At 39.6% G+C, this 27241-nt stretch overlaps 2 protein-coding genes across 4 annotated transcripts in view; both read right to left on the bottom strand.

Annotated features, from left to right (window-relative positions):
* Nucleotides 1-7016, bottom strand: part of LOC132157976 (uncharacterized) — a 220972-nt gene extending 213956 nt beyond the window's left edge. For 2 of the 3 annotated variants that reach the window (XM_059567219.1, XM_059567218.1), the window contains exons 1-4: nucleotides 6889-7016; nucleotides 2307-2459; nucleotides 558-624; nucleotides 47-190 (exon numbers count right to left, since the gene is read on the bottom strand). In XM_059567219.1, the coding sequence (XP_059423202.1) occupies nucleotides 47-190; nucleotides 558-624; nucleotides 2307-2459; nucleotides 6889-7016 (492 nt within the window). The remainder of the gene's footprint in view (nucleotides 1-46; nucleotides 191-557; nucleotides 625-2306; nucleotides 2460-6888) is intronic. The other variant, XM_059567220.1, reaches the window with a different exon arrangement.
* Nucleotides 6306-27241, bottom strand: part of LOC132157980 (regulation of nuclear pre-mRNA domain-containing protein 2-like) — a 33861-nt gene continuing 12925 nt past the window's right edge. Inside the window, 9 exon segments of the mRNA XM_059567223.1 lie at nucleotides 6306-9042; nucleotides 9441-9644; nucleotides 9827-10123; nucleotides 10171-10492; nucleotides 11389-11564; nucleotides 11648-11774; nucleotides 11862-11914; nucleotides 17846-17997; nucleotides 18084-18213. Of these exon segments, the coding sequence (XP_059423206.1) occupies nucleotides 7112-9042; nucleotides 9441-9644; nucleotides 9827-10123; nucleotides 10171-10492; nucleotides 11389-11564; nucleotides 11648-11774; nucleotides 11862-11914; nucleotides 17846-17997; nucleotides 18084-18213 (3392 nt within the window). The 3' untranslated portion in view covers nucleotides 6306-7111.

Genomic DNA, 27241 nt, shown 5'->3' with positions numbered 1-27241 from the left:
TCTGGTGGGCGGCGGTCAGAGGGTGTGATTGACAGGTGTGATTGACAGGTGTACCTGCTCTGCAGCGTCTCAGAGGGCAGACTCTCCCAGACAGGGCACAGGGTGCATGGAGAGGAGAAAGAAAGGAGAAACTGCAGACACGATACACACTCCTCACGAAGCCCAAACACGCTGTGATCTCCTCCTCCAGCTGAAGACACAGAAGAGAGAAGCAGCAGCAGCACATAAACAACTGAAGGGTGTGTCTGAGACTCAGTATAAACACTGACATTATAACAGATAAATCATCCGTCAGTCCAAACGCAGAACGAGCGACACACATTCCTTCACACTGAAGACCAACGCAAGAGCTGCATAAACACACACACAAAAACACTGTTTTATGACGAATAAGGAACTTGTGTGAGGCTCCTCAAGGGAGAGGAAATACTTCTGGAAACTAAGGGTAAACAGGGTCATAAATTATGTTCTGTCAAGGTCCAGTATGAAAGACATCGTCAGAATAGTCCACCTGCCCTCAACGGTCCAAGGCAAGTCTCTTAATTAAAAGCTTGTACCTGTCTGGCCTCCAGCAGAGGATCCCACAGATGTCCGTTCACTCTGCACACCACTGAACCTCTAACACTGTACACACACATCATGGCAGAAATAACGAGGAGGAACAACAGTCTAAAGCAGCACAAAAAAAATAATATAATAATGTAGGATTTACTTAATTATCTGTGAAATTTACTAGCAAGAGTCGAAAAAAATAATACATCTCTCATCTGAGGGCCTCACCAAACTTCTAAGCAGCCTTAAGACAACGTATTAATTATACAAATATAATAATACAAAGAATATGAATCATATTAATTTATAAAAAAAACACTCATTTAAATTGTTAAACAATAAAATACGGAGAAATTATCTGGGGTGCCTCAGGGCTCAGTTCTTGGACCACTTCTCTTCTCTGTCTACATGGCATCATTAGGTTCTCTCATTCAGAAACATGGCTATTCATACCACTGCTATGCTGATGACACTCAACTTTACCTCTCATTCCATCCTGATGATCCAACGGTAGCTATTCGCATCTCAGCTTGTCTAACAGACATTTCTTCCTGGATGATGGACCATCACCTTCAACTCAACCTTGCCAAGACAGAACTGCTTGTGATTCCAGCAAACCCATCGTTTCATCACAATTTCACCATCAAGTTAGGCACATCAACCATAACTCCTTCAAAAACAGCTAGAAGCCCTGGAGTTATGATTGATGATCAGCTGACTTTCTCAGACCACATTGCTAAAACTGTCCGATCCTGCAGATTTACTTTATTCAACATCAAGAAGATCAAGCCCTTTCTTTCGGAACATGCTGCACAACTCCTTGTTCAAGCTCTTGTTCAGTCCAGGCTGGACTATTGCAATGCCCTCTTGGCAGGTCTTCCAGCCAATTCTATCAAACCTTTACAATTAATTCAGAAAGCGGCAGCAAGATTAATTTTTAATGAGCCAAAAAGAATACATGTCACACCTCTGTTTATCAATTTGCACTGGCTTCCAATAGCTGCTCGTATTAAAATCCAAGGCATTGATGTGTGCCTACAAAACTACCACTGGCTCTGCACCCATTTACCTAAATTTGTTACTTCAGACTTATGTGCCTCTAGAAGCTTGCGTTCTGCAAGTGAACGTCGCTTGATTGTGCCATCCCAAAGAAGTACAAAATCACTTTTACGGACTTTTAAGTTAAGTGTTCCCTCCTGGTGGAATGACCTCCCCAACTCAACCCGAGCAGCTGAGTCCTTAGCCATCTTCAAGAATCGGCTTAAAACACATCTCTTCCATCTTTATTTGACCCTCTAACTTTAGCACTCACTATTTTAATCCTATTCTTAAAAAAAAAAAAAAAAAAAAAAAAATCGAACTACTTTTCTAACCTTTTTGTATTCTATTTTCTTTTCATTTATTATACAATTATATAAAAAAAGACCTCTTACACTAGCTTGCTCTATTCTTTTTCGATTCTATCTGTTTTCTTTTTATTATATTATTTAATAGCCCTTTGCTAAGTGTACTGTGTTTAAGCTAACTGAGACTTCCTATAGCAGTTGTATATCATTGCTCTTTTTTTGTTTTTGATTGCTTCCACTCTCCTCATTTGTAAGTTGCTTTGGATAAAAGCGTCTGCTAAATGACTAAATGTAAAATATGGGCTTTGAAAATAGTGTCATTGTGAGACCTTCAAGTCAAAAAGGTTGAAAACCACTGAACTAAAGTATGTTTCATAGCAAGTCGTGAGCTTTGAGGCTTATATTTACCGTTCACTGGGGATCTGTAGTGGTGAGGTCACACCAGCTGACCCTTTGACCTTCCTGCCGGCAGCCAATCGGATGGTCAGATCGTGCCTGGATGCTGTGAGATCCTCAGCAGCTCCGGTCACACGTCGCTCACAGAGACAGGTCGAGGTCGGTCTGATGCAGAGACAGAGAACATGAGAGTCTGAGATCCACACACAACCCTGCAGTCACTGCACTCAACCGACCCCTGCAGCTATTCACTCACACACAACAACAAAACCTAAAGAAATACTTCAAGACCAGAGGACTCAATCAGGAGTTCTCCTGATATCAACGGAATAATTATACCAGACTGCCCACATACAGAAGTTTTACATAAGAATATACAGTGAGACAAATGTGAGAATAAATCATCTTTTGGCATGCCATTCGCTGTAATGAAAGCAGTATGATCTGAGATGATCCAGAAGAGCTTCTTAAAGGGATAGTTCACCCAAAAAAAAAAAAAAAGAAAATTATGTCATTAATAACTCACCCTCATGTCGTTCCAAACCAGTAAGACCTCCGATTATCTTCAGAACACAGTTTAAGATATTTTAGATTTACTCCGAGAGCTCTCAGTCCCTCCATTGAAGCTGTGTGTACGGTCTACTGTCCATGTCCAGAAAGGTAAGAAAAACATCATCATAGTTGTCCATGTGACATCAGAGGGTCAGTTAGATTTTTTTAAAGAATCAAAAATACATTTTGGTCCAAAAATAGCAAAAACTACGACTTTATTCAGCATTGTCTTCTCTTCCGGGTCTGTTGTGTGAGAGAGTTCAGAACAAAGCAGTTTGTGATATCCGGTTCAAGAACGAATCACTCGATGTAACCGGATCTTTTTGAAACAGTTCACCAAATCGAACTGAATCGTTTTAAACGGTTCGCGTCTCCAATACGCATTAATCCACAAATGACTTAAGCTGTTAACTTTTTTAATGTGGCTGACACTCCCTCTGAGTTAAAACAAACCAATTTCCCTTAGTAATTCATTTACTCAAACAGTACACTGACTGAACTGAGCCTCTGATGTCACATGGACTACTTTGATGATGTTTTTCTTACCTTTCTGGACATGGACAGTAGACCGTACACACAGCTTCAATGGAGGGACTGAGAGCTCTCGGAGTAAATCTAAAATATCTTAAACTGTGTGCAGAAGATAATCGGAGGTCTTACGGGTGTGGAACAATAATTTTGCAAATTGGGCGAACTAACCCTTTAAGCTTCAATGGAAGAGCAGTCACATTTCTTGTTTATTACACAGAATAACATTGCTTTGAACTATATGGTTTTCGTTTCTCTATGCAAAAATCCTAAAATTAAAACGAAAACACTTTTAACTTTGATTTTTTTTTAAAGTGGTCCAAGACTTTTAATCCTCACTACTAGTCATGGAGACATTTTAGTAATAAAAAAAGTCATGCATAAGAAAAAAAAAAAAAAAAATTAAACACACACACACACACACACACACACACGAATGCATAAACTATATCGAACGCTTTCACTGACTCACACATGCCATGTTGAGACAGTTCTCAAAGCTACACTGAATCGAGTCAGTCAGAGGAGGAGGTGTCTCATTATGAGATACAGCATCAGTCACATAACACACAGAGCCCTGCACACCTCCCATAGTGTCTTCTGCCGCCTGACAGACGGGTCACCTCCAGAACACCACTACGACCGTTTCACACCCCAAACTCTAAGCCACGGCTTCATCAGTTCTCCTCCAAACATAACGTTGCCCTGTCTCAGTGGGCCGCCATTTCCCCGGAACTGTCACAGAGCAAGAAACCCGATTCGCCGACGACATTCGAAAGAGGGCGGGCTCTGCTTGAGAAACAACCAATGAGAAGCGAAGTCAGGCGTGCGTCACGAGCGTTCGCTCAGTGCGCAAGTGAATACACTCTGAAAGATAAATGCAGAGCACATTCACATAAATTGATTTTACGGCGGACTGAAAAAAATAAAATAAAAATACGAGTGAAGGTTTATGAGCGGAGACCTACATATACTGTGAACCAAAGCAACCGAATATATTTAGAGAAACAAGCTCAAGGTAACCTCCTCTGCTCCATCACTTCTGCCTGATCTGATGCGTCTTTAAACAGGTATAATAAATGGATAAACACCACCACCCTGACATTACTACAAGACCCTAGAGAACAAATGAAAACTGATAAGATAATCACATTTTTGTAAGTGGATAATTAACAAACTAGTGCACTAGTGAGTGCTGTCTCCTGAGGGAGCCTTATAATGACACTGTTGATGTAAGCAATTATAGTTAAACGAAAAACTACTAAAACGTGTTAATAATAATAATAAAGGTTTACTATGCAGATTACAGCAAAACAAGTAACATTTAAATTTCAGTAATTACAATAAGCTCCATCTCAGTTCTGAGTAACCAAATGTGTAAATCTGATTTTGTTGTATTATATTAAACCACACTCCTTCCCTATAAACTCTCAACTGCTTGGGTTCAGTGCAATGACTATACACTTGAATGTAAAGTGAGTGTTTTATATGTGCATGGTCACTGAAAAGGCTAACATTGGGGAAAATGAACAAGCCTTTACTGCCATAGGAAGTTTACAAAACTAAGTAATGTTCAACAAGTGCACAGTGTTCCAGATATGAACACACAATCATATAATCATCGATTATCATCAGTGATATTAAGTATTATATACAATACCGTGACAGTGTTTGGTTGCAAATACAATATCAGTGAACATGATGGATGACACATTTAAAAAAATAACAAATTTCTAATATCTAATCTTATGATGTTTAGCTGGATATGTGTGCAGATGTCTGGCACACTGCCTTCAAATGAATAAGAATCGACTGTAACAACACGATGTACTGTTAAAATCATGGTGTGGAGATATGATTAGTCTATTCTATGTTGCCCCAAATCTTTGTAAGGATAAGAGTCAGGAATACAAATGCAAAATATTAAAACAAATCTTAATATAGAGCTTACATCAATCATAAATGTCATTACTGTAGGGCCCAAAAAACTTGCAATAATCAATAGATAAACTCTGTAGAAAACGTATTGGACTTCTGAGAGAAGTCATTATGGCATATGTTGTGAAGAACGTCTGAAGGTTGTACCTTTGATGTGACAACGAGACCAGATTTTACAGTAAGATTTCAAAGTAAACCCGTGATGCAGCTGGTATGAAACGTATAGAAGTTGATTTAACTGAACAAGCGATTTACAATTTCACAGATCTGTCACAACTGAAGACTCACTGCATTTACACATCCTGCAAATTCATTCCAAGTTTCATTGATTGTGCATAACATGCTGATGCGCAACAAGTCTTGACATCATAAATGCTGTTATATATATATAAATGTGTTGGTTCTCTGAAATACTCCTTGCAATGAATGCAGATGTTTTCCAAATGAAGACACCAAACCACACTCATCAAATATTCAACATGTCAGCACTTGGAGAAAGTTTCTTACACTATGCATGAGAACTACAACAATGTACATGTTATATTCACATTTATATGGTCAGACATTTTCTTGAAAAGCAGTGTTGTGAAAAGATGTACGGTCTGCTTTGGTTTTACTAACAATGCATGGTACATCACAATCTGAAAATGCAATGCATGAAACTGTGGCGTGTGTAGAACACAACGACAGGATCTCACATTTCAACCATGTGTACATGATTGTTTAAAGGTTTAAATCTTACATCCTAGAGACGAATAACTATCTTTAAAGATTAATTGATTCAATGGTAAACTGAAAGTAACGAAACCAGACTAATTATTTCTTCAAATATCGTTTGGACATAATATTCAGAGCGGTGTGTATTCATGCTCTGCACATTCCTGTAAACCTGTTGGACATCATGAAGTTAGAAGAAAATGACAGAAAATAATTCAGGTATATTTGTTCTTGAACAAAGCATGAGACCACCTGTAAAGAAAAGTCTCCTTCCTTTCAATAATATTTCTTCTCACAATGCTTTTATTAATCAGAACACATTTAATAACTCTATCAAGAAAAAAACAAAACGCAAAGGAACTCTTGAAAAGCACTGGAAAACTACCAAGTAGTTATTTGAACACTTAGTTAGCTAATACTGTACGCAGTGTGAGCCCAAATCTTCACATCTTAGTGAAGGTTGATGAAGTGGCTATATTTTTTTTTATCACTACAAGCCATTATGGTTGCTCAGCATTACATTGTTGTCAATAATTTAATCACGCAGGAATAAAAGTTGAAATCCACTGGCTTTGTGTACAAAAGTCAGAGTAACAGGTTAAAAGACCAAAAAAAAAAAAAAAACCTTCTATAACCCCTCAACAGCATAAACTAGTATTTTACATCAAAAAGAAAGAAAAAAGAAAAGCTAGTGTTATAAAGTGGAAAAGTGAAGTAACAGTTACTAGAAGGAAAGAGATATCGTGTATCTACTTACAAGTCCTCCATAAACCACACACACACACACACACACACACACACACACACACACACTCCACAACCACTCTTTCACATTACACCAATCAAACCGGATAACCACCTTTTCCTTCGTTCATATTCCATGGATGTTTCTGGATCTCCACATTCTCCTCCTCCTAGTTTATCTTTAGGGTATCCGAAAACTTCTTTCACTGAGAAGAGTAGTGCTGTAACATGGGGCAGGTGCATGCGTATTTACATGCAGTCTAACTCTCACGCCGAGATTAGCAGGTAATGCAACTTTCCACACTTCCTATTTCACACTTAGCACTCATTCTGAGAGGCTAATATCGAGGGGGCAGAAAGGGTCTTTTGGGTGGGTTGAAAGGCCCACTGCTGAAACCAGCAGCAGGACGCTTTGTCCCAGGTAGAAGGGGTTCACGGATAAGGGACAGGGATCCTCTGGGAAACTGTGGGGAACGATGTACGTGATGCTGGTTTGGTAATGGGAGAAGGGAGTGAGGTGAGGAAGGACGGCGGGGTCTCTGATTTGGGGTGTGGAGGGGTAGGCGGTTGGGGACAGACGAATGAGGATGGGGTTCCCCAGCTGGGGATGGAGGAGTAGGTGTGGTTGGGGTAGAGGGTGATGGTGGTGTGGGACTGGGTCCCTCTCGAATTCTGCCCAGGAGGGGAGGAGGAACACCCGGGGTCCCAGGATGGTGAAGAGGTGGGGTGTGATGCAAAATGAACTGCTCTTTCACCGTACCTTGGCGAGGGGGATCTCCTAACAAGGAAAGGAGTTGGGGTTTGCCATCTCTGGGAGGGGCACGACCACCGCTACCTCCATGCCCCGCTCCATCAGGATGGAAGTTGGCAGGTGGATAGGGCAGGACCCGGTCTATAGGTACAAGGACACCACCAACCATAACAGAGGAGTTTGAGGAAAGGGAGAAGTCTCTGGAAGGAGGTGGGGTTTGAGGGATGGGAGAAAGGGGTGGTGGGACTGGAGGAATGGAAGAGGGAAAAAACTGAGGGGGAGGATGGTGCTGAGGAATGCCATGAGAAGGTCGTATGGGGTCCTTGTTTGGGTAGGGTTGAGGTGGACACTGCGAAGGGGGCGGAGGGTGAGCAGGAAGAGGAGGGACCAATCCCAACTCCTCAGAACTCTCATGGCTGCGACTAGCAGGGTGATGTGGAGGCAGGGCTTCAGTAAACTCCTCCTCTTCATACCAGGCCCCGCCCACTCTAGAACCCGCACTGCTCCCTCTTCTCAGTACTCTCCCAACCACGCGGATGCTTTCCACAGTTTGGATGCGGTTGCCATAATCAAGAGTTTTGTTTGGTGCTCCCTCACCAGAGGATGAAGAAACAAGAGTCTCAATGCGATGGTAGTGGTCTCCATTGTCAGCTGAAGCTTTCCTTTCCTTGTCTTTAGTCCCAACGTCGGATCCTCCACTTGGCCTGCGGGAAGATGCATTTTTCTCTCCATCTCTGTACATCTTTGCCTTTCTTTTGGAATCCTGCTCTTTGGCAGCTGATGGAAGATTCAAACACGATACTTTTCTCTTCAACCCTTCTTCCTCTTTGGTTTTACTCATAGCCTTGACTGGTTTAGTCGCACTTGGGCTAAATGCGGGGAGTCGTGAGGGTGGTGGTGTTCGGTAATCTCTGTCTTTCCGCTCGTTTTCTCCCAGAGCCTCTTGTGGAGTGATCACGGCATCCCAGGGGTCACTGTGATAGGCTGTAGGTGAAAGGTTACGACCTCCAGACAGACCTGCACTCTGGGGTTCACTGAGTTCATGGGGCGAGTCCATAACTTCATCTTGTGTGGGGGTGCTACCGCTTTCATCTCGGACAGGGGTGCCATCCAGGTTATCCCCACCAACGAGGAGAGGGCTATTGCTGCCCACCTCATCCAAGCCAAGTCCAAGAGCGCTGAAACCAGGATTTCCCTGGAGGAAAATCTTGATCTTCGACTCCAGGCTGGGCAATACCACACCGTCGGTCTCACTTTCTTTCTTTCTCTCTTTAACTCGTTCCCTTTCTTTTTCTCTTTCCCTCTCATTTACTTTCTCCCTCTCTCTCCCTTTCTCCCGCTCAGACTCTCGCTTGACATTGTTGCCTGTGGGCTTTGGGGCCTTCTGAGTAGTTATGGTGGAGGTCGCTGCAGCTGTGGTGACAGTTGAAGATGATGAAGAAGAGGCAGATGAAGACGGAACAGGGTCTGAAGTGGTGAGAGCGCCTGTACGAGCTGATGAAAGGAGAGAGGACAAACCTGTAAGATAGAGATTTAATAAGTATCAAAATAACTACTTGTTCAAACAACTGGTTCAGGTTTCATCCATCTTGACAAACAGAAATCAATAAGGATTTAACGATTAGCCGCGAGCAAAATCTTACAATTGGAGTAGGAGTTTATATGAATGTATCTCCGAGGAACTGACTGCCCTTAGAAAAGTTTACATGGCATTTTCTTTTCATCTTGCCTTTGAGCGATGCATATTAAAGTAGTGTTCATAAGCGCAGCACTGCTTTGTTTACAGCAGTAACCCAGAAAACACTGTCTCGCTGTCTCAAGCGCCACCTGCTGTCAAAAATCGTGAAATCTAAATCGTGAGTCGAATGAATCATTACATCCCTAGAAATCAAAAGTGTACTAGAAATGTGTCCTACCCTGCAGGTTTGGGCTGTGGGTCTGTGTTTTTGTGAGAACATTTAGGATGTTCTCGGGGGAGAAATCCACTTTAGACAAGATGCTAGCCAGAGGATTGGATGAGGGAATGTTGCCAGGAGTCAAAGGAGGGGCTTTGGAGGAGGAGGCATGGTTGGATGGTGTAGTAGGTGTGCCATGGGAAGGACGGGACACAGGACTGACGCCTGGGTATTGAGAAAAAAGAAAACACTGTTATGAACTACAATGAGCAAACTCCTCTCAAACTCTTTCAGTGGCCTTTAGTTGGGTAGGAATGAGAAAGTTACACTTATCATTCAAAACACAAGAAACAACATATTTTTTTCTTCGAAACCTGTCTGTTGTGCTCTACATATGGAAAACTCACCAGTGGTCTTCATTGCATTGGAGAGCGAGCTCAGAATGGAGCTGATCTTGCCCAGATCCACATTGGCCAAGTTCACCTGTAGGGGGGAGGGGCTAACGACAGGGGCAGGTACAGGTGTGCTCGTAATGGGTGTGGTGTTTGCTGGAGGCATTTGATTGGTTGATGACACAGACACCGTCTTTGTTGGAGTTGCTAAAATCTGGGAGGGTTTAGAAGTGGTGATCTGAGAGCTTTTTGTTGCTGTATCATTCGTAATCTTGGACACCGATGGAAGCCTTGACTTCTCTCTCGCATCAACTGGAGGACAAAATACAGCTATGTCAGTTAAATGTTACATTTTTGACTCGTCTAAATTTCCCCTCATTTCTGCTTCCTCTTACCAATGATTCCAGCATTTGCCTCCGTTTCTTTTTCCTCAGACATGTCCATGTCCTCTATGTCTCTGTTGTCCTTCTGTTGCTCCAAACCTCTTCCTCCTTTTCCATCCCCACTTCCCAAACCTCTCCTGGAGCTAATGGCATGGAAGGGTGACTCTGAGCCGGTGGGGGACGGGGCGTCCTCAGAGGGGGAAGGCATGGGAGAGTCATCCAGACTGGGCAATGTGGCCTTCAGAGCATCCAGCTTACGCTTCAAGCCACTGACGCGATTGGCGAAAGCTTTATACGCCTATGGGAAGCAATGAAGGGTTTGACAGAAGCACAATGAGGATACATAATAGAGATACATAGGGAAATATGGCAAAAAAATTGTTACATTTCAAATTTTTCAGAACATTTTTACTAATTCTCAATTTTAACTAGTCAACTTGTTAAGTAACTTTTTCTCTATTAACCCTGTAGATAAAGAAAATGATATTCCAAGTGCACCACATATGAAGTAAATGGTAAACAAATCACTTGTTAAATATCTTTGCAGAAAAGATAGATAAACTACAACTACATCTTGTACAGACTTGTCTTACACATATATGTTCAGAAATAATATGTAGGAAAATCCTTAAAAATAAAAAATAAAAACAAAAATAATTAGAGTTAAGGTAAATAACAAAAATAACAAGAGTTAAGGTAATTCAAATTCGAAATGATTGAAGGTATAACATCAGTAGACCATTATTAACTATAAATGTGACCCTGGAGAACAAAAGCAGCCATAAGTAGCACAGGTATATTTGTAGCAATATCCAACAAAACATTGTATGGGTCAAAATTATCCATTTTTCTTTTATGCCAAAAAATATACTGAATATAGGATATTGAGTAAATCTCATTTTCCAGCAAGATATTTTGTACATTTCCTATCGTAAATATGTCAACGCTTAATTTTTTAATTGGTAATATGCATTGCCAACTTAATTTGAACAATTTTAAAGGCAATTTTTTTTTTCAATATCTTGATTTTTTGTACCCTAAGATTTCAGATTTTCAGTTAGTTGTATCTATCCTAACAAACCATACATTAATGGAAAGCTTATTTATTCAGCTTCCAGATGACGGTGTAAATCTCAATTTTAAGAAATATTGACCCTTATGACCATCACCATCTAGACATCAGAGTTGACTCACATTGGCAACAATTTTGACCTCTTTGTACTGCATCTCGTAAAAGATGTCTGCGTTTCCCAGCGCCTCCAGCAGTGGGGGTCCTGCTTTTATCTGGCCCTCCAGGAACGTCACAAATTCCTGCAGCTTTGTGCTTCCCTCGTCAAAGTCCTTTGAGAACTTATTCCCCCCGGCTTTATCTAAGGATGTAAGTTGAGAGAGAGTTTGAAAAGCTGCTCTCCAAGCAGTTATATAGTGCTGTTTTTGGTAAATATTACATTACCTTTTAACCTTTTGAGGGCCTCTGTGCTGCAGACGTCCACTCTGAGAGCAGCTAGCTGCTTCTCTCTTACATCACTCTCATCCAAAGAGTTCTTGTAAGACGTTAACCGCTCAACAAAATCATGTGGCTGACAAAGAGAAAATACATTAATTATTATTAGTGTAATAATAATAGGGAAAAGTTAAATTAAATCTAAAAGACAATCATGACTTACTACAAACTCTGCAACAATTTTAGACTTAAGAGCAGTTTTGGAGTTGACTGGGGCTGCAGATATAAAAAAAAAGAACACATGGTCATGATATTATCATTATTTTATTTTATTTTTTTACACAGTCAAATTATGCAGGAGTTTTCAAACTGTGGGTCTCAACCCACTTGTAGGACAAGGTTTCAATTTCCACATGCTAGCATAACAAAATTACAAAACTTCCTATTATTTTCTTGGCATATCATCACTACATACAGAAAAAGATGTGCCAACAGTTAAAAAAATCTTTTGAAGATATCGCTGAACATTTAACGAGTGCTAATTTCTGTTTTAATAAGTTCATTTGTCATCTCAGTTTTTAGTGTTTATTTAAAATGAAACACATCAGTGTATTATTATTATTTTTTTTTTTTACAATTATTTCACAATTATTTCTCTAAACTATTTTAGATGGTTGCCATATTAAACTTTTAAAGGGGTCATGTGATTTTGCTAAAATGAACATTATGTTGTGTATTTGGTGTAATTGTTTATGCAGTTTAGGGTAAAAAAAAAAATTAAAAAAAATAAAAACATTATTTTCCACATATTGTACATTGTTTCTCCTTTATCCCCCACCTTCTGAAATGCATAGTGTTTTTTTTTTTTTACAAAGCTCATCGTTCTGAAAAGCGAGTTGTGCTCTGATTGGCCAGCTATCCAGTGAACTGTGATTGGCTGAATGCCTCAAGCATGTGACGGAAATGTTACGTGTCCCGGTCAGAACACAGTGAGACAAAAACCCATTGCAAACGAACCATTTGTTGTATCCAGTGGGGACATAATTATGGATTATAATGACTTATACTGTGTTTTTATGCTACGCCGCATAAACTTAAAACCATGTCTGCATTTGTGATCAGAGAAACGACAAACAACAAGCTCTACTCTACACCATTGGTTCTTAATTCCAGTCCTTGCGCCCCCCAGCTCTGCTTATTTTGCATGTCTCTCTTTGTTAACACACCTGATTCAGATAATTAGCTCATTGAAGTGAGCTCAGTGTATGAACTGTGTTCCTATTGACATGGTCCCTACATAGTTTTCACTACACCCTACTCCCTGAGCAGAGGAAAACTGTTGAAGTTTACCTCACTTCCGAACATTCATTCATGGATTTGTGCTGCCAGTGTGACACCATATGCCTCTGTAAATAAATACAATTTAAATTCACGTCTCGCACACTTCAGTGCACTTTGAATATAACATGGACTGGCTGAATACACTGTGATGTCCACTTCGCAAGGCACTTACGTTTGAATTAGGGCTGGGACAACGCGTCGAGGTCATCGATGACGTCGACGCAAAATATGCGCATCGATTCGTCGACCTGTTTTTATTTTTCTAAAAAACGTTTGCAAAACGTTTACCTTACGTGCGCTGAATATAGGCGATGGCCGGATCAACATTCTGTCCAACGTTATATAACCAATCCAGAGGTTTTTCTGCATTGATCTTTTTTTTTGGCGGCTGTCAAAGCCTTATTTGATCGGTGAGTGATGTAGAATAGAATGACTGTGATGCGCCTGACAGGGCGCGTGCGAGAGAGAGCCCCGGCTGTGCGCGCTCACTCACAGTCTTCAAACAACACGAGCGCTTCTTGCTCTCTTTCTCCCTCGTGCATATTTGTCGTGCATATTGTCACATATTATTACAGCCCAGTTTGTGCTGATTACAGTGAGATTAGTCTTTACCCATTTAGATATTTATAAGAAACTGAAAAAAGCACAAATGTCAAGGCATGACAAAACTTCTCCAGGCCCCAAAAATACCCTTAGACTCCAGAGGGTTAATCAAAATCATTAAACACGATAGAAATAGAAACACCAAAGTTTCACGCGCTCACGCACTCACAGTCTTCAAACTACACGAGCGCTGTCTTGCTCTCTCTCTCCCTCTCTCTCTCTCTCTCCCTCTCTCTCTCCCTCTCCCTCTCCCTCTCTCTCTCTCTCTCTCTCCCTCTCCCTCGTGCATATTAACCAAAATCATTAGACACGATAGAAAAAGGGGGGAACGCCAAAGTTTCACATGGAGCATTCGGAGATTTTTTTTTCTCCATGACAGGCTGCTGGCTCCCACTGTTAATTTTTTTTTTTTTTTTTTTTGGAAAAGCACTCTCTGTATTAGCTTAAAGCCCTCAAGTTTACATTGGTTACTGTATTCTTTCAATTGCTCTAAACGAGTATTTTGGGTTTATTTTTTTATTGAATGCTAGACATCAAGTTGTTGTTATTTTCATCTGAAAGAAGAACTTTTTTCAGTAAGCTAGGCCCTATGTGTTCAGTAAGCTTGTTTCAGTAAGCTATGTGTTTTCAAGGCTTCAAGGTTTTATTGAATGCTATCTCTATACAAGTGCAAAGTAATGCATTCTTAGTCAGTCTTTTACTTTGTAATTTTAAGAGCAATAAACATATTGCAATGTTAAGGAATTCATGTTTTTTTCATTCAGATATGTAAATCAACATGTATAAATTGTTAGTAGTCAATTAATGGGGAGATAATCGAAATCAAATCGGTCTGAAAAATTAATCGTTAAATTAATCGATGCATCGGAAAAATAATCGCTAGATTAATCGTTTAAAAAATAATCGTTTATCCCAGCCCTAGTTTGAATAGAACAAACATCTGAAGCATAAGAGAACTATACAAAATGTGCAGAGCAAATCTCCCCACACAGTGACGTAGACATGGGGGTGTTTAAACGAGGCATTTTAGGGGGGTTTGGTTGACTTAACTTTTATAAAGAATATCTCTTTGGGTTTGAGTCTTTCCAACTTCAAAGATCTTCTTTATGCACCAAGAGCTTGTAACACTCCAAAGAGAAAGGAAAACTTGAAATCGCATCATACTTGTCTAGATGACTCGTGGAATGGAAACGTTTGGGAAGCTCTGACTCTCTAATTTATTGTATAGCCATTTGTTCTGATACGCACTTGTCATTAAAGGAGTGGTTGACTGTTTTTTTTTTTTTTTGGCTTGATTGTGTTTATGGGGTGCAGTGTAACAAGTCTTTAAAACTGGCTGCTTAAATGCATTCATTGAAAACTTTCCAGTAGTTTACGGTTCAAAACGCTCTGATCGCAAACCGAGGAGCGGAAATATGATGTCTCTTGTTCAAAATCTTTCTTTTTAGCTTTTTAAAGTATTATTTCTGCTATAATGTATTGATTGAAATTATTAATTATTAATAGGGATGCACAATATATCGGCCACCATATCGATATCGGTCGATAAATGAACATTTTTCTGTTATCGTTATCGAACCGATAAGAGAATTTGGCCGATATCTTAGAGCCGATAAATAATGCATTATTTCCTACAGAGACACTTCAGATACGCACTGTTCACCATGATGGATTTAATTGCTTGAAATATAATTGGAAAAACATTGAAAATGGAAATACAGTGAACTGCAACATGTGCAGGGCAAGTCTGTCATATTATAATGAGATTATTAGCTACTGTAAAATAATGTAAAATAATGTAAGGGACCTTTGTTTGCCCGTGTTTTAGCGCGTTGTTTAGAGAAGAGCGCATCCACAACAGATCCAACAGATTCTGATTAGCACATCACTTAGTTTGGGTTCATGTGTGCATTTGGTCTTTTTGTACGCATGTCCACGACACATCTGACTATTCGGGTTGTAGCACGGGTGCATTGCAATATCCGAAATAGTCGAATCTCCTAATGTGTGTTATATCCAATGGTTTTCATTTATTCCTTTAATGTTTGTCTTGTGGCCCAAACATAGTGAAAACAATTAGAAGAATCGTATTTCGTGTTGAAGAGGTTGTTTTTGGAAATCAGTGCATAAAATAAAGCTGCTCTTTTGCTTTATGGATAAAGTGTTACTGAAGTGTAACAATTTTATTTAGGCTATAGGCCTATAATTCATTGCAGGCTATAATCGACCTGTTTTAGAAGACATTTTTAAAACATTTTAATTGAGGAGTAGTCTAATTTTAAAGTTAATAGCCTAATTTTTATTTTCCTCACAGGCTGCGTGATGCTTTATGAAATTGTTGCAAAGCAAATTATTTGTAATATTAATGCAATAATAAAAGTAACTTAACAATAGCCAGAAAAGAAAAAGTCTACATTAATTGGAAATGCCAAATACTCTTAATAATGACAATATTTAATGATTTTGACAATATCTCTGGCTATAGTCCCTAAATGATTGTCCTCAACACACTCCGCCACACCACTGTCCATGGCACGGGTTTATAATTTTTTATTTTTATTTAATTTTTTTTATACACGTAATGTTGTCCAGTAACTTGTTGCCATTATTTAAGCATTATTTTATTTATTTGTAAGGCTGCTGTGATGAGTGGGGCGGGGCCGAGGGATGTGGGAACACGAGCGAGGCCGGTGGAGTGATTGGGAAACCACCACCGGTCTCGAGTCCCACATAGGAGATGGAAGGATATAAAACTGGAGCGACGACAGTGAAGGACGAGAGAGGAACAGGCCTGGGCTTTATTTTAGGTTTTGGTTTGATTTATTATTTTGGTTTTTATTTTGTCTGCGAGGGGCTGATGCGCTGTTTTGTGTTTATTTTGTGATTATTAAAGTCTTTCATTTGATTGTCCGCCGGTTCTCGCCTCCTTCTTCCTGATGATTATGGAGTTTAATTCATTACAGTGGTGCCGAAACCCGGGAGGAGGAGGGACGAAGATCCCTCGCCGATGTGGTGAATCCGTGCCATCGAGCAGGCGAGGAGGATGCCGCCATGGACGCTCGAGGCGGTGGGCTAGAGTGAGTTGCCGGGGACGGGCGAGCTCGCTGCCGGCCGCCCCCGATATGGAGGGGCGGCTGCCGTCTGTGAGGGAGCGGAGGAGTCGGCGCCGTTCGCCAGAGAGCCGGAGCCTGCTGCCATCCGCCTGAACGGGGAGGAGCAGGGAACGGGGGACTGCCCGGCTGCCCAAAACCGGAGGAGCCGTCCACCGGGTGGCGGAGGAGTGTCCTGCCGTCCGCCGAGGGCCATCCAATGCCACCGCCAGGCAGCAGTGCGTCGGGGAACCGGAATTTTTTTTTTTTTTCTCTCTCCCCTCTCTTGTCTCTGTCGCTCCTCCTTCCATCTCCTTTTCTCTCGCCTCGTCTGTCCTACCCCCAGGTTCCCGCAGGTCCCCATGAGCGGTCCTCAAGCGGGGGGGGGGTGGAGTAGAGCGCAGTCTCGAGGGTATGTGACGAGTGGGGCGGGGCCGAGGGATGTGGGAACACGAGCGAGGCCGGTGGAGTGATTGGGAAATCAGCGACACCTGCGACCCACCACCGGTCTCGAGTCCCACATAGGAGATGGAAGGATATAAAACTGGAGCGACGACAGTGAAGGACGAGTGAGGACCAGGCCTGGGCTTTATTTTAGGTTTTGGTTTTATTTTGTGCACATCAGTCGTCCGCGAGGGGCTGATGCGCTGTTTTGTGTTTATTTTGTGATTATGAAAGTCTTTCATTTGATTGTCCGCCGGTTCCAGCCTCTTCTTCCTGATGATTATGGAGTTTAATTCATTACAGCTGCTTTATGTTTGATTTATGTTGAAGTGTTTAATGCCTTTTAATGGTGATAATTTTTGGTAATCAGACTCTCAAAAAATTATGTAAAATTGTGGATTTAGATTTATTGTCCAAGATATTGGTTATTGGCTTGCATATTTAAGGAATTATCGGTTATCGTATCGGCCAAAATTTTCATGTCGGTACATCCCTAATTACTAATTCATTATAAAAAGTTACTTTTTTAGCCACTCCCTTGCATGATGATCTAGCCCCCCCCCCCTCCCCTTCCCCCCGAGGAGCCATGGCCCACACTTTAAAAACCCCTGAAGTAAATAATACATTTATGAACCATCTGAATGTTCGTTCATTTTATAAGGTAATTTTAATCATATGCCTGTCTTTGCAGCAATGACATATACTGGAAGCGTACAACTCAGAAACTGACCAGGAGAAGGCTGTTGCTCTTTCACTTTCTCCTTCTCTTTCTCTTTCTCCTGCAGACTGGCCTTCAGCTCAGAGATCAGCTCCTCAGGATAAATGTTCCTCTCCTGCCAAATACTGAAGATCCTGTCCACTGACTTACACACTTTTGCATCCCTACAAACACACACAGAGTCGGCCCAGAATGTCACTAGTTCAGTACCAATCACACTCTAGCACAAACATGCATGGGATTCACTAACTTGACCAGCAGGGCGGCGTCTGGCAGCACCTCAGCAAAGGTGTTTCGGTAAATTATAGCGTTCTTCCTTTTGCAGTTCTGAATAACATCGTTAGCGAGGTAGAAGAGATTGAGCCTGTGATTGGCATCCGCTGCACAAAGAACAAAAGGAAAACGGGGAAAGATTTATTAGAGTGCAACAATGCAATAATACAAAGAGCTTACGTAAAGCAATTCAAATTTCAAGTAAATGATATTGTGCAGACAGACAGCTGATGATGTGAGATTAATATAAAGAGAGAACCCATGAAATGTAAATCAACAGAAATCTTCAGAGAGCACAACATCATTCCGTGCATTCATTCCCTTTTTGATACCCACAATGCACTCTGATTTCAAGTGCACATTTGGTGTATGCTTGCCAACAGATTATTTCCAATACTGCAATAAAAGTTGGCGAAACAAGGCAGCAACTTTTACAAGTGAAAGTGTAACTTTTTGCTTATTGAAGTGCATCTGTATGAAGATGTTCAAAACTAAAAGATTTTTCAACTGACATGGTAATTATTTTTTACCTGCATGCCGTAACTTTAATTATCAACTGAACACATCTGTGCCATAACTACCATAGATGTTAAGGTGGACAAGTTCCCCTAATAATTAGAAATGACCAAACTGTCCCCCCAATCGTTGATATTCTTCATGTTCTGGGCTTCACAATTTTTAATTGAAAATATGATAGCCTATCATTTGTGTGATTCATGTAATTCATAACTGATTGTGACAAGAATCTTATTTGGAATATGAATGAGAGTGCATATGTGCATATTTTAATACACAACCCTGTTCACATAGTTCAAATGGAATTGAAATTGTGTAAAATATTATGTGTTATAATTGGGGCTGTCAGTTTAACACATTACCTAACGAGACTAAAATATTTTTATTATTAAATAAAATATATAAATATATAAAACAATAATATAATTGTAATATCAATGTAATAAAACATAATATATCATCAAATGTAATAATTATTTAATTTAAATATTTTATTATATTTAAATAGACCACTTGACCTGATCTTACATATTATAATTGTTGACTAATATGATGCAGGGCAAAACCTCCATAAATGCAGTTATGCCCTAAAATTTAAGATATTGGTGCAAAAAAAAAATGCCCCTGTATGGGTTTTTGTCTCATATTTATATCATGCATTATCACACAAGCAGGAAGAGCAGTATTACACGAGTGATGAATTTGTTCCGAATATCACAAGTTTAAAGGAGTCATATGATGCGATAAGTTTCCACACCCTCCTAAAATGCCTCGTTTAAACACGCCCCTACATCTCTACATCACTATGTGCGGAGATTTGCATAATGCCACCCAAATGTTTATGCAAAGAAAGAAGGCATACTTTTAATTCTCTCTATTGCCACCGGCGTCATGTCGTGAAGACATCGTGTGTTTCATTGTGACAGCGAAAATACTTTGTCCTTCCAAAAGAGGATACAACTAGAAATCAGTGATTATGTTGCATTTACAACACTTCCAGAACAGTTCGACCCAAATATTCAGATGTGTGCAGCACATTTAATAGAGGACTGTTTACTGATGCCTTGTTTGTAATGGGTTTTTTTGGTTTTGTCTCATCGAGCCGGGACATGCATCATGGTGAGGGGCGTAACATTTCTATCACACACTTGAAGTATTCGGCGAATCACAAAACACTGGATATCTGGCCAATCAGAACACGCCTCGGTTTTCAGAATGATGTGCTTTGTAAAAAAAAAAAAAAAACTCCGCTTTTCAGAAAGGCGGGGCATAGAGGAGAAACAATCCTGTGCATTGTGGAAAATAATGTGTTTTTTAACCTTAAACACAAACACTTTTGATTACACCAAATACACATAATAATGTTCTTTTAAGAAACATCATATGAACCCTTTAAATGTGATTTTACACAATGGTTCAGTAGATATTGCTAGACAATAGGGCTGTCAAAATGGCTGGAAAATTAAATTCAAATTTTGTGCTTCAATATTATTAAAATTAGAATTTATATTTGAATTTAAAAAATACATCATTTCAGTAAGGGTACAGAAAAGCTTTTGGCTTTTCTCCCGAGGACACAACAGGGTGCGTCGAGCATAAGATAACATGACTATCTGTGTAAAAAGTGCATAATATTTGAAATAAAGTTTATAAACCAATTAGAATTAAGTTACTTAAACAACTATAAATAAAACAGCATCATGTATGTATTTATAGTTTAATACAAAGGACCAAAAGCCAATTACACAGAGTATATTTTTCATTTAACCACGAGTCGCAGTGGGATGGGAGAAAAACCCACCATTAAATTTTGAGATATGTTTTTTCAAAGTTGAACTTTGAAATGTGCGTTCTGTGTGAATGACAATTTCAGTTTTGACGTAAACAAGATCTTCTCCGCACTGATGTTCCCTTTTCCCGCAATATTTGTAATTAACAACGCAGCAGCGCTGCATCTAGTGGCTTCAATTGGATAGGCTAACATAAACATTAAAATTAAATGACACTTGCATCGTCATCGCATCTCGTTCATCACTGATGAGGCTGCCTGATGCACACCTAAAATGTGGATTTTAAATTTGATGAATATATATATATTTTTGGACATCCCTACAATACAATGCCTAGTGATCAGCAGACAGGTGTGGTGATTACCATTTTTAAAACCAGAGGCTGTGTTCCAACTATTATAATATAATTATAGAGTTATCACAGTTGCCTATCCGGGAGAGCCTATATCAGAGTACTGGAGAGGAGAATCAGACCAATGATGCAGAAAAGTTAGTTCATGCATTCATGACCTCTAGACTGGACTATTGTAATGCACTTCTAGGTGGTTATTCTGCATCTTCAATAAACAAGCTACAGGTCGTCCAAAATGCAGCAGCTAGAGTCCTTACCAGGTCAAGAAAATATGATAATATTACCCCAATTTTACAGTCTCTGCACTGGCTACCTATTAAGTTCTGTATCAGTTACAAATTATCATTACTTACCTATAAGGCCCTAAATGGTTTAGCTCCTGCGTACCTAACTAGCCTTATACCACGTTACTACCCATCACGCACCCTAAGGTCACAAAACGCTGGACTTTTGGTAGTTCCTAGGATAGCAAAGTCCACTAAAGGAGGTAGAGCTTTTTCACATTTGGCTCCCAAACTCTGGAATAGCCTTCCTGATAATGTTCGGGGTTCAGACACACTCACTCTGTTTAAATCTCCTTAACCAAACATTCACATAATGCATCTCATAAGCCTGTACTTCAGTTATATCAGATCAAATGCATATTTTCATTCTTTTGCTTGGGTTGAACACATTTTTCGCTTAGTTGGAACAGCAGCTACGCTAATTTCTCTCTATTTGCTTCTCTGTTTATGGCTGAACACCTGAGAAGAGATGATGCAAACCCCACAGATTAAGCTTTCTTCAGTTTTCCACAAACATTTTTACGAAAATGGATAAAGTACTGTATTTTCTGGATTATAAATCGAATTTTTTATCATCTGAAACGTGTTATTTATATTCCAAGTGACTTCTATAACGCAATCCAGGTCAAGCACAAAGCATGCACATTTGAATTGGTGATGAATGAGGAAGGCAAGTGAGTTTGTGTTGCACATTTTCCAGCAATCACACAGCTAGATTTAGTTTTGCTTTAAATATTTAGACAGGGTCTTTATAAATGTTTACAGCGAATGCCACATTGTTTTTTTCTTATATTTTCATTCCCTTTTCCGTTCTGAACACTGCTAAAATCACATGTAGAATATAAATACGTCTATAATTGAAAATGTTTTGTTTAGTTTACATTAATTTTGAGAAGTGTTTTTTTTATTATTGAGAATGAGGCTATATATATATATATATATACACATATACATATATACACATATACATATACATATATATGCGCCCCAGGACCACAAAACCAGTCTTAAGTGTAAATTTTTTGAAATTGAGGTTTATACTTCATCTGACAGATGAATAAATCAGCTTTTCATTGATGTATGGTTTATTAGGATCGGACAATATTTGGCCGAGATACAACTATTTGAAAATCTGGAATCTGAGGGAGCAAAAAAATTAAAAAAATACTGAGAAAATCGCCTTTGAAGTTGTTCAAATGAATTCTTCGCAATGCATATTACTAATCAAAAATTTAGTTTCAAATTCAATTCAAAAGAAATTCAAACGCAGACAATTTACACATCTCTCTCACAAAATGGCCATATTTTAGAAAGATTTTCATCACTGGATATAGCTGTCGGTCACTTAACATTTCAATCGTAAAAAGTATTATTAAAAGTTCACTAATATTAAATGATTTGCAGCTTCATCTTACCTCGCTCTCTTTAACGTTAAACTGACGCTTCGCACTCTGCTTCTGTCAACAGTAAACCCCACCTACTTTGATTTGATTGGCTATCTCAGTCATGTTGACATTGATGAGTGCTGTTAGACCGCTGAGACTTTGATCTGAAGCACCTAGTATGTGCAGTGTTCGCACGCATTCGTAGACTAGTGCAAATTCTCCCACTTTAATAGTATTTATAGATCCTAACAGGCTGTTTGACTATGAGAAGTTATTACCTCAAAATGTACGTCAGCATGGAGTTTTCCCTATTGCTCGCGTGCCAGCGATTATCCCCACGCGTGCCGTAGGTTGCCGGCCCCGGTCATAAACTATAAAAGGTAATATACGTTTTACTACAATAAATTCATGGTTCATTTTCATAACAGGTAAACACAGGTCACATGCTAACACGGGGACATTCCCTTGATTCAACCAGCTGCGTAATGTCACACCGAGAGTAAAATCCTGACTTCAGTCCACAAATCAAAAAATTTCTGGCGTCTCGTGGCATGAGTGTTTTTAGCATGTGTCAAGCATGCTTTTTTTATTTTCTGTTCTTTAGCTGCCACAAGCAATCATACCAATAATTTATAATCTTTACAAGAATACCAAAATCCTTTAATGAGCAAGTCTGCGTTTATTAGACAGCTTAATATCACGTCGGATTGTGCTTTCAGAATCAACAAATCTGCTGAGGTTGTTCGATCACATCTGGAGCAGAAGACCTAAACCAGGAAGTTGGTCACCAGATAACATGGTCACCAGTTAAACCGTAACAGTTATTCAGGAATGAGATTTCAGGGCTGTGTATTGCCAACCATCTGGCGATACGATATGTATCACAATACAGGGGTTGTGATACAATATTTTGCGATACTGTCAGCAAGGCGATGTATTGGGATATTTCTTATTTTAGGACTAGGATATATTATTTTAGGAAAGTTGTCATTAAGACCACAATTCAATTAATGTTTATTTGAATAGCACCTTTTACAATACAAATCTTTGCAAAGCAACTTTACAGAAAATAACATTGATTAGTCGCTTATCAGTGGTGACTGTCAGTTAATATAAATATGGCAGAAATGTACGGAAAAATCAATTAAAGTATCAAACAGACGATGAACACTATTAACAGCAATTATATTATAGGATGCAATCAAACTTCTTAAAAAAAAAAAAAAAGTGTAGTTCTTTATGTTGTAAGAACACCACCATATGCAAACCTTAGCAATAAGTAAATAAAAATGATTTAACCAGAACACAGTGGGATCTGCATTTGCAATAATCAGTCCCTGTAACATTGAATGTTACTGAACCAATTTTTGTGCAGTGCGAGTAAAGGGTGGGGGTGTTGGGAATTAAAGTGCTTGCAGGATCCTTTAGTTAAATGCATAATACCTAATAAATGTGTTTTATATATATATATATATATACTAGCAGCGAATAGCGATATCAATGCTAACATTAGTGGCGTGCCCTAATGCTAGTATTTCATGTCACTCTCACAGTAGTTCAGAGATGAAGACTGCCATCTAGCGGTCAGGATGTAAACGCAAAATGAAACAACTGCCATGATTATTTTTCATTTTTTTTTTTTTATCGATATACCGTTTTTGAGAATCGATACAGTATCTCCAAACAAAATATTGTGATATTCACGTGTATCAATATTTTCTTACACCCCTATGAGATATGCAAGGAATAATTGACGACGGGCCGTTGAATTATTAGATAAATTCAGTGGTAATGTGGCCACGACCCAAAGCATTATTTTTCTAATACCTAAGCAGCCTGGAGTCAATTATTCTGCTTATACTTTGGTTGCCACACCTCAGGACATTGATCAGATTATATATTTAAAGGGATTAGACCTTTTTTTGTACTTAAATCACTAATGTGAGTAGGATTATTTCTTCTGCATCTCATCCAATGCCTCTTTTGCTAGTTCCAAAACATTATTTTAGAGCTGGTGTAATTCATTACAGTGCGAAATACTTTTTTTAGACTTTAAACAGGCTATTTATTTATTTTCACTATAAATAAACTTGACTGTCCACACTATTACACCTGACTGGAAACTTGAATCCAAATGCCTCCAAACTACGTATTTTCCTGATAGTCATACGGCGGACAACCTTGCTGCTGCGCTTAGAGCTGCACTTCAGGAATGGCAACTTGACGAGAAAAAACTTTCAGCCATAACCACTGACAACGCTGCCAACATTTCTGCCGCGATCAGGTCCCTGCATTGGCCGTGGCTTAACTGCTTCGGTCACAATCTAAACTTGGCTGTCACAAATGCATTGCATGACCAGAGGCAAAAAACCGAGCGCGCCCTCGGACTATGCCGTAATATTGTCGGGGCCTTTTCACACAGCTGGCAACGTAAACATGAACTCCACAAGAAGCAAGTCTAATTGGGACTCCCAAAACATAGTCTAATAACGGTAAGCATAAAGTGTGCAGAGTTCCTTAGGGGCAGGGGCTCAAATGTAAAAAAAATAGGGTCATATATACAGTATATGCTTTGCATCACATAAATAAATTATATTTAAAAGTAGGCTATATTAAAATAGAAAAAAAAATTTTTTATTTTAATTTTTTTCTGTATTTTTTATCAAATAAATGCAGACTTGATGCGCATAAGGGACTTATTAAAAAAATGTGCATGCAAATTTGACCAAATGGAATAATATACATTAATGGACTTATTTTTTTTATGCATTCATTCGTTTATTTAGGCCAATTAATTCATTAAACGAATGTATTAATTAATAGGCCTAAATAAACGAATTTCGTTTATTTAGGCCTATTCATTCATTAATTTGTTTATTTAGGGCTATTCATTCATTTAATCGTTTATTTATTCGTCATTCATTAATTAATTCATCCATCCATCGGCAGGACTGCGCAACTCGCTGGGGCTCCAAACTGGCAATGGTGGAGCGCATCCTCGAGCAGGCCCAAGCGATCAGACACGTCCTGTCTGATGACAGAAGGAGCAGCCTGTCCCTGACCTGGCAGGACATGGACGTCTTGAAAGCTGTTCACGAAGCACTGAAACCAGTCGGTGACTTCACTGATATTTTGTCAGGAGAAAATTATGTGACCAGTTCCTGTATCCTCCACATACTACAGCTCTGCAGGGAAAATGTGTTGGCTGCGTCAGAAAACGACCTCCAGCTAACAAAGTCAATAAAAACTGGAATTCTAACAAGGCTGGAGGCCAAGTATGAATCCGATTCAGTGCGCAAAATAATGCGAAAATGCACTTTCCTCGACCCTCGTACCGTGGAGGATATGAGACGGATGACAACGCATTGGCTGAGACCAAGGCTGAATTACAGGCTGAGATCGTGAGCTTAGAGGCAGCAGGTCCAGTGGCCATCAGAGTGGAAGAGGGAGAGGCGCAACCCGAACCCTCACGAAAAAAGATGACTCTGGGAAGTATGCTGCAAAAAAAAGCCGATGCAATGGCAGGTCCCGTCGGCATCGGCACCGTAGAAGACCGAGTCGGAGCTGAAATAACAGCCTACTGTTTGGAGCCAGTTACTCAAGGAGATGTGGACCCACTTCTCTGGTGGAAAAATGCTACCGGGCGTTTTCCCCAGATGTCGCGAGTGGCACGAAAGTACCTGTGCGTCTGTGCCACAAGCACACCATCGGAGCGGGTTTTCAGCACCGCAGGTAAAGTTGTCGGTCCACAACGTGCCCTGTTAAAGCCGGATAAAGTAAACATGCTGGTTTTTCTAGCGAAACATCTTGACTAGATTTGATGCCAGTTGCCATTCGTTCCTATTCGCACTGTTTATTTTTATTTAATTGATTCAGGTATTTTTATTTGGTTTTCGTTAAAAACAATATTGGAAAAAAAAGAATGGAAAGAAAAAGTTTGTATTTAGGCCTAATGCTTTGAATAATTTTTAATATGGATGTTTATGTTAATTCAACTGCGGTTGACTGTTGTGGGTCTATTTGCACTTTTTTATAAGCTGCTCTTTGTTATTAAAAGTTGTTCGGGCGGTGTGATTTAATTTAATTGATTTGTGTGCGCGTCTCAGCGCGAAAACTGTTCTGGATGTTTATGTTAATTTAATTCTGTTTGACTCTTGTATTTGCACTTTTTATAAACTGCTATTTGTTGCCTTAAAAGTTGTTTATATTGTTGTGCATGTTATTTTGTTATTGTTTCAGTATTAGTGTTTGGTATTCAGTTTCCGAACAGTTTAGGCACAAGCCAACAGTTTGGTGACGCTGTCTCAGCCTTACGTCTTATTTTTTTTCAATTATTCATGGTAATACCGTATACCGAGGTAAAATAGGGAGGAGGTTTGACGGTATCAAAATTTGGATACCGCCCAAGCCTACGGAAAACTAATGAAAAACACAACATGGAAGACAACAGCCTTGGGAAGATTGTCAATCAAAGCCGATTCAAGAACATGGGAGAGCTTCAAAAGGAGTGGACTGAAGCTGGAGTGAGCAACAGTCCTCTTTTCAGATGAAAGTAAATCTAGCATTTCATTTGTAAATCAAGGGCTGGAGTCTGGAGGAAGACTGGAGAGGCACAGAATCCAAGCTGCTTGAAGTCCAAGCTTTATGGAGATGTGTATGTTAAGGATATTACTGTATGTTAATATTTCTTTAAATTTATATATGATTGTAGGGCCCTATGATTTCTGCGATGCAGAAAAACGCGGACGGAATCCAGGAATCCAGTCATAAAAACGGAATTTACAGTTTAACGCGGAATGTCACAGAAT

This window comes from Carassius carassius, chromosome 15 (assembly GCF_963082965.1).
Source record: "Carassius carassius chromosome 15, fCarCar2.1, whole genome shotgun sequence".
Taxonomy (NCBI): domain Eukaryota; kingdom Metazoa; phylum Chordata; class Actinopteri; order Cypriniformes; family Cyprinidae; genus Carassius; species Carassius carassius.
Note: the sequence above shows the minus strand (reverse complement) of the source record. Positions and strands in the feature narration are given on the sequence as shown.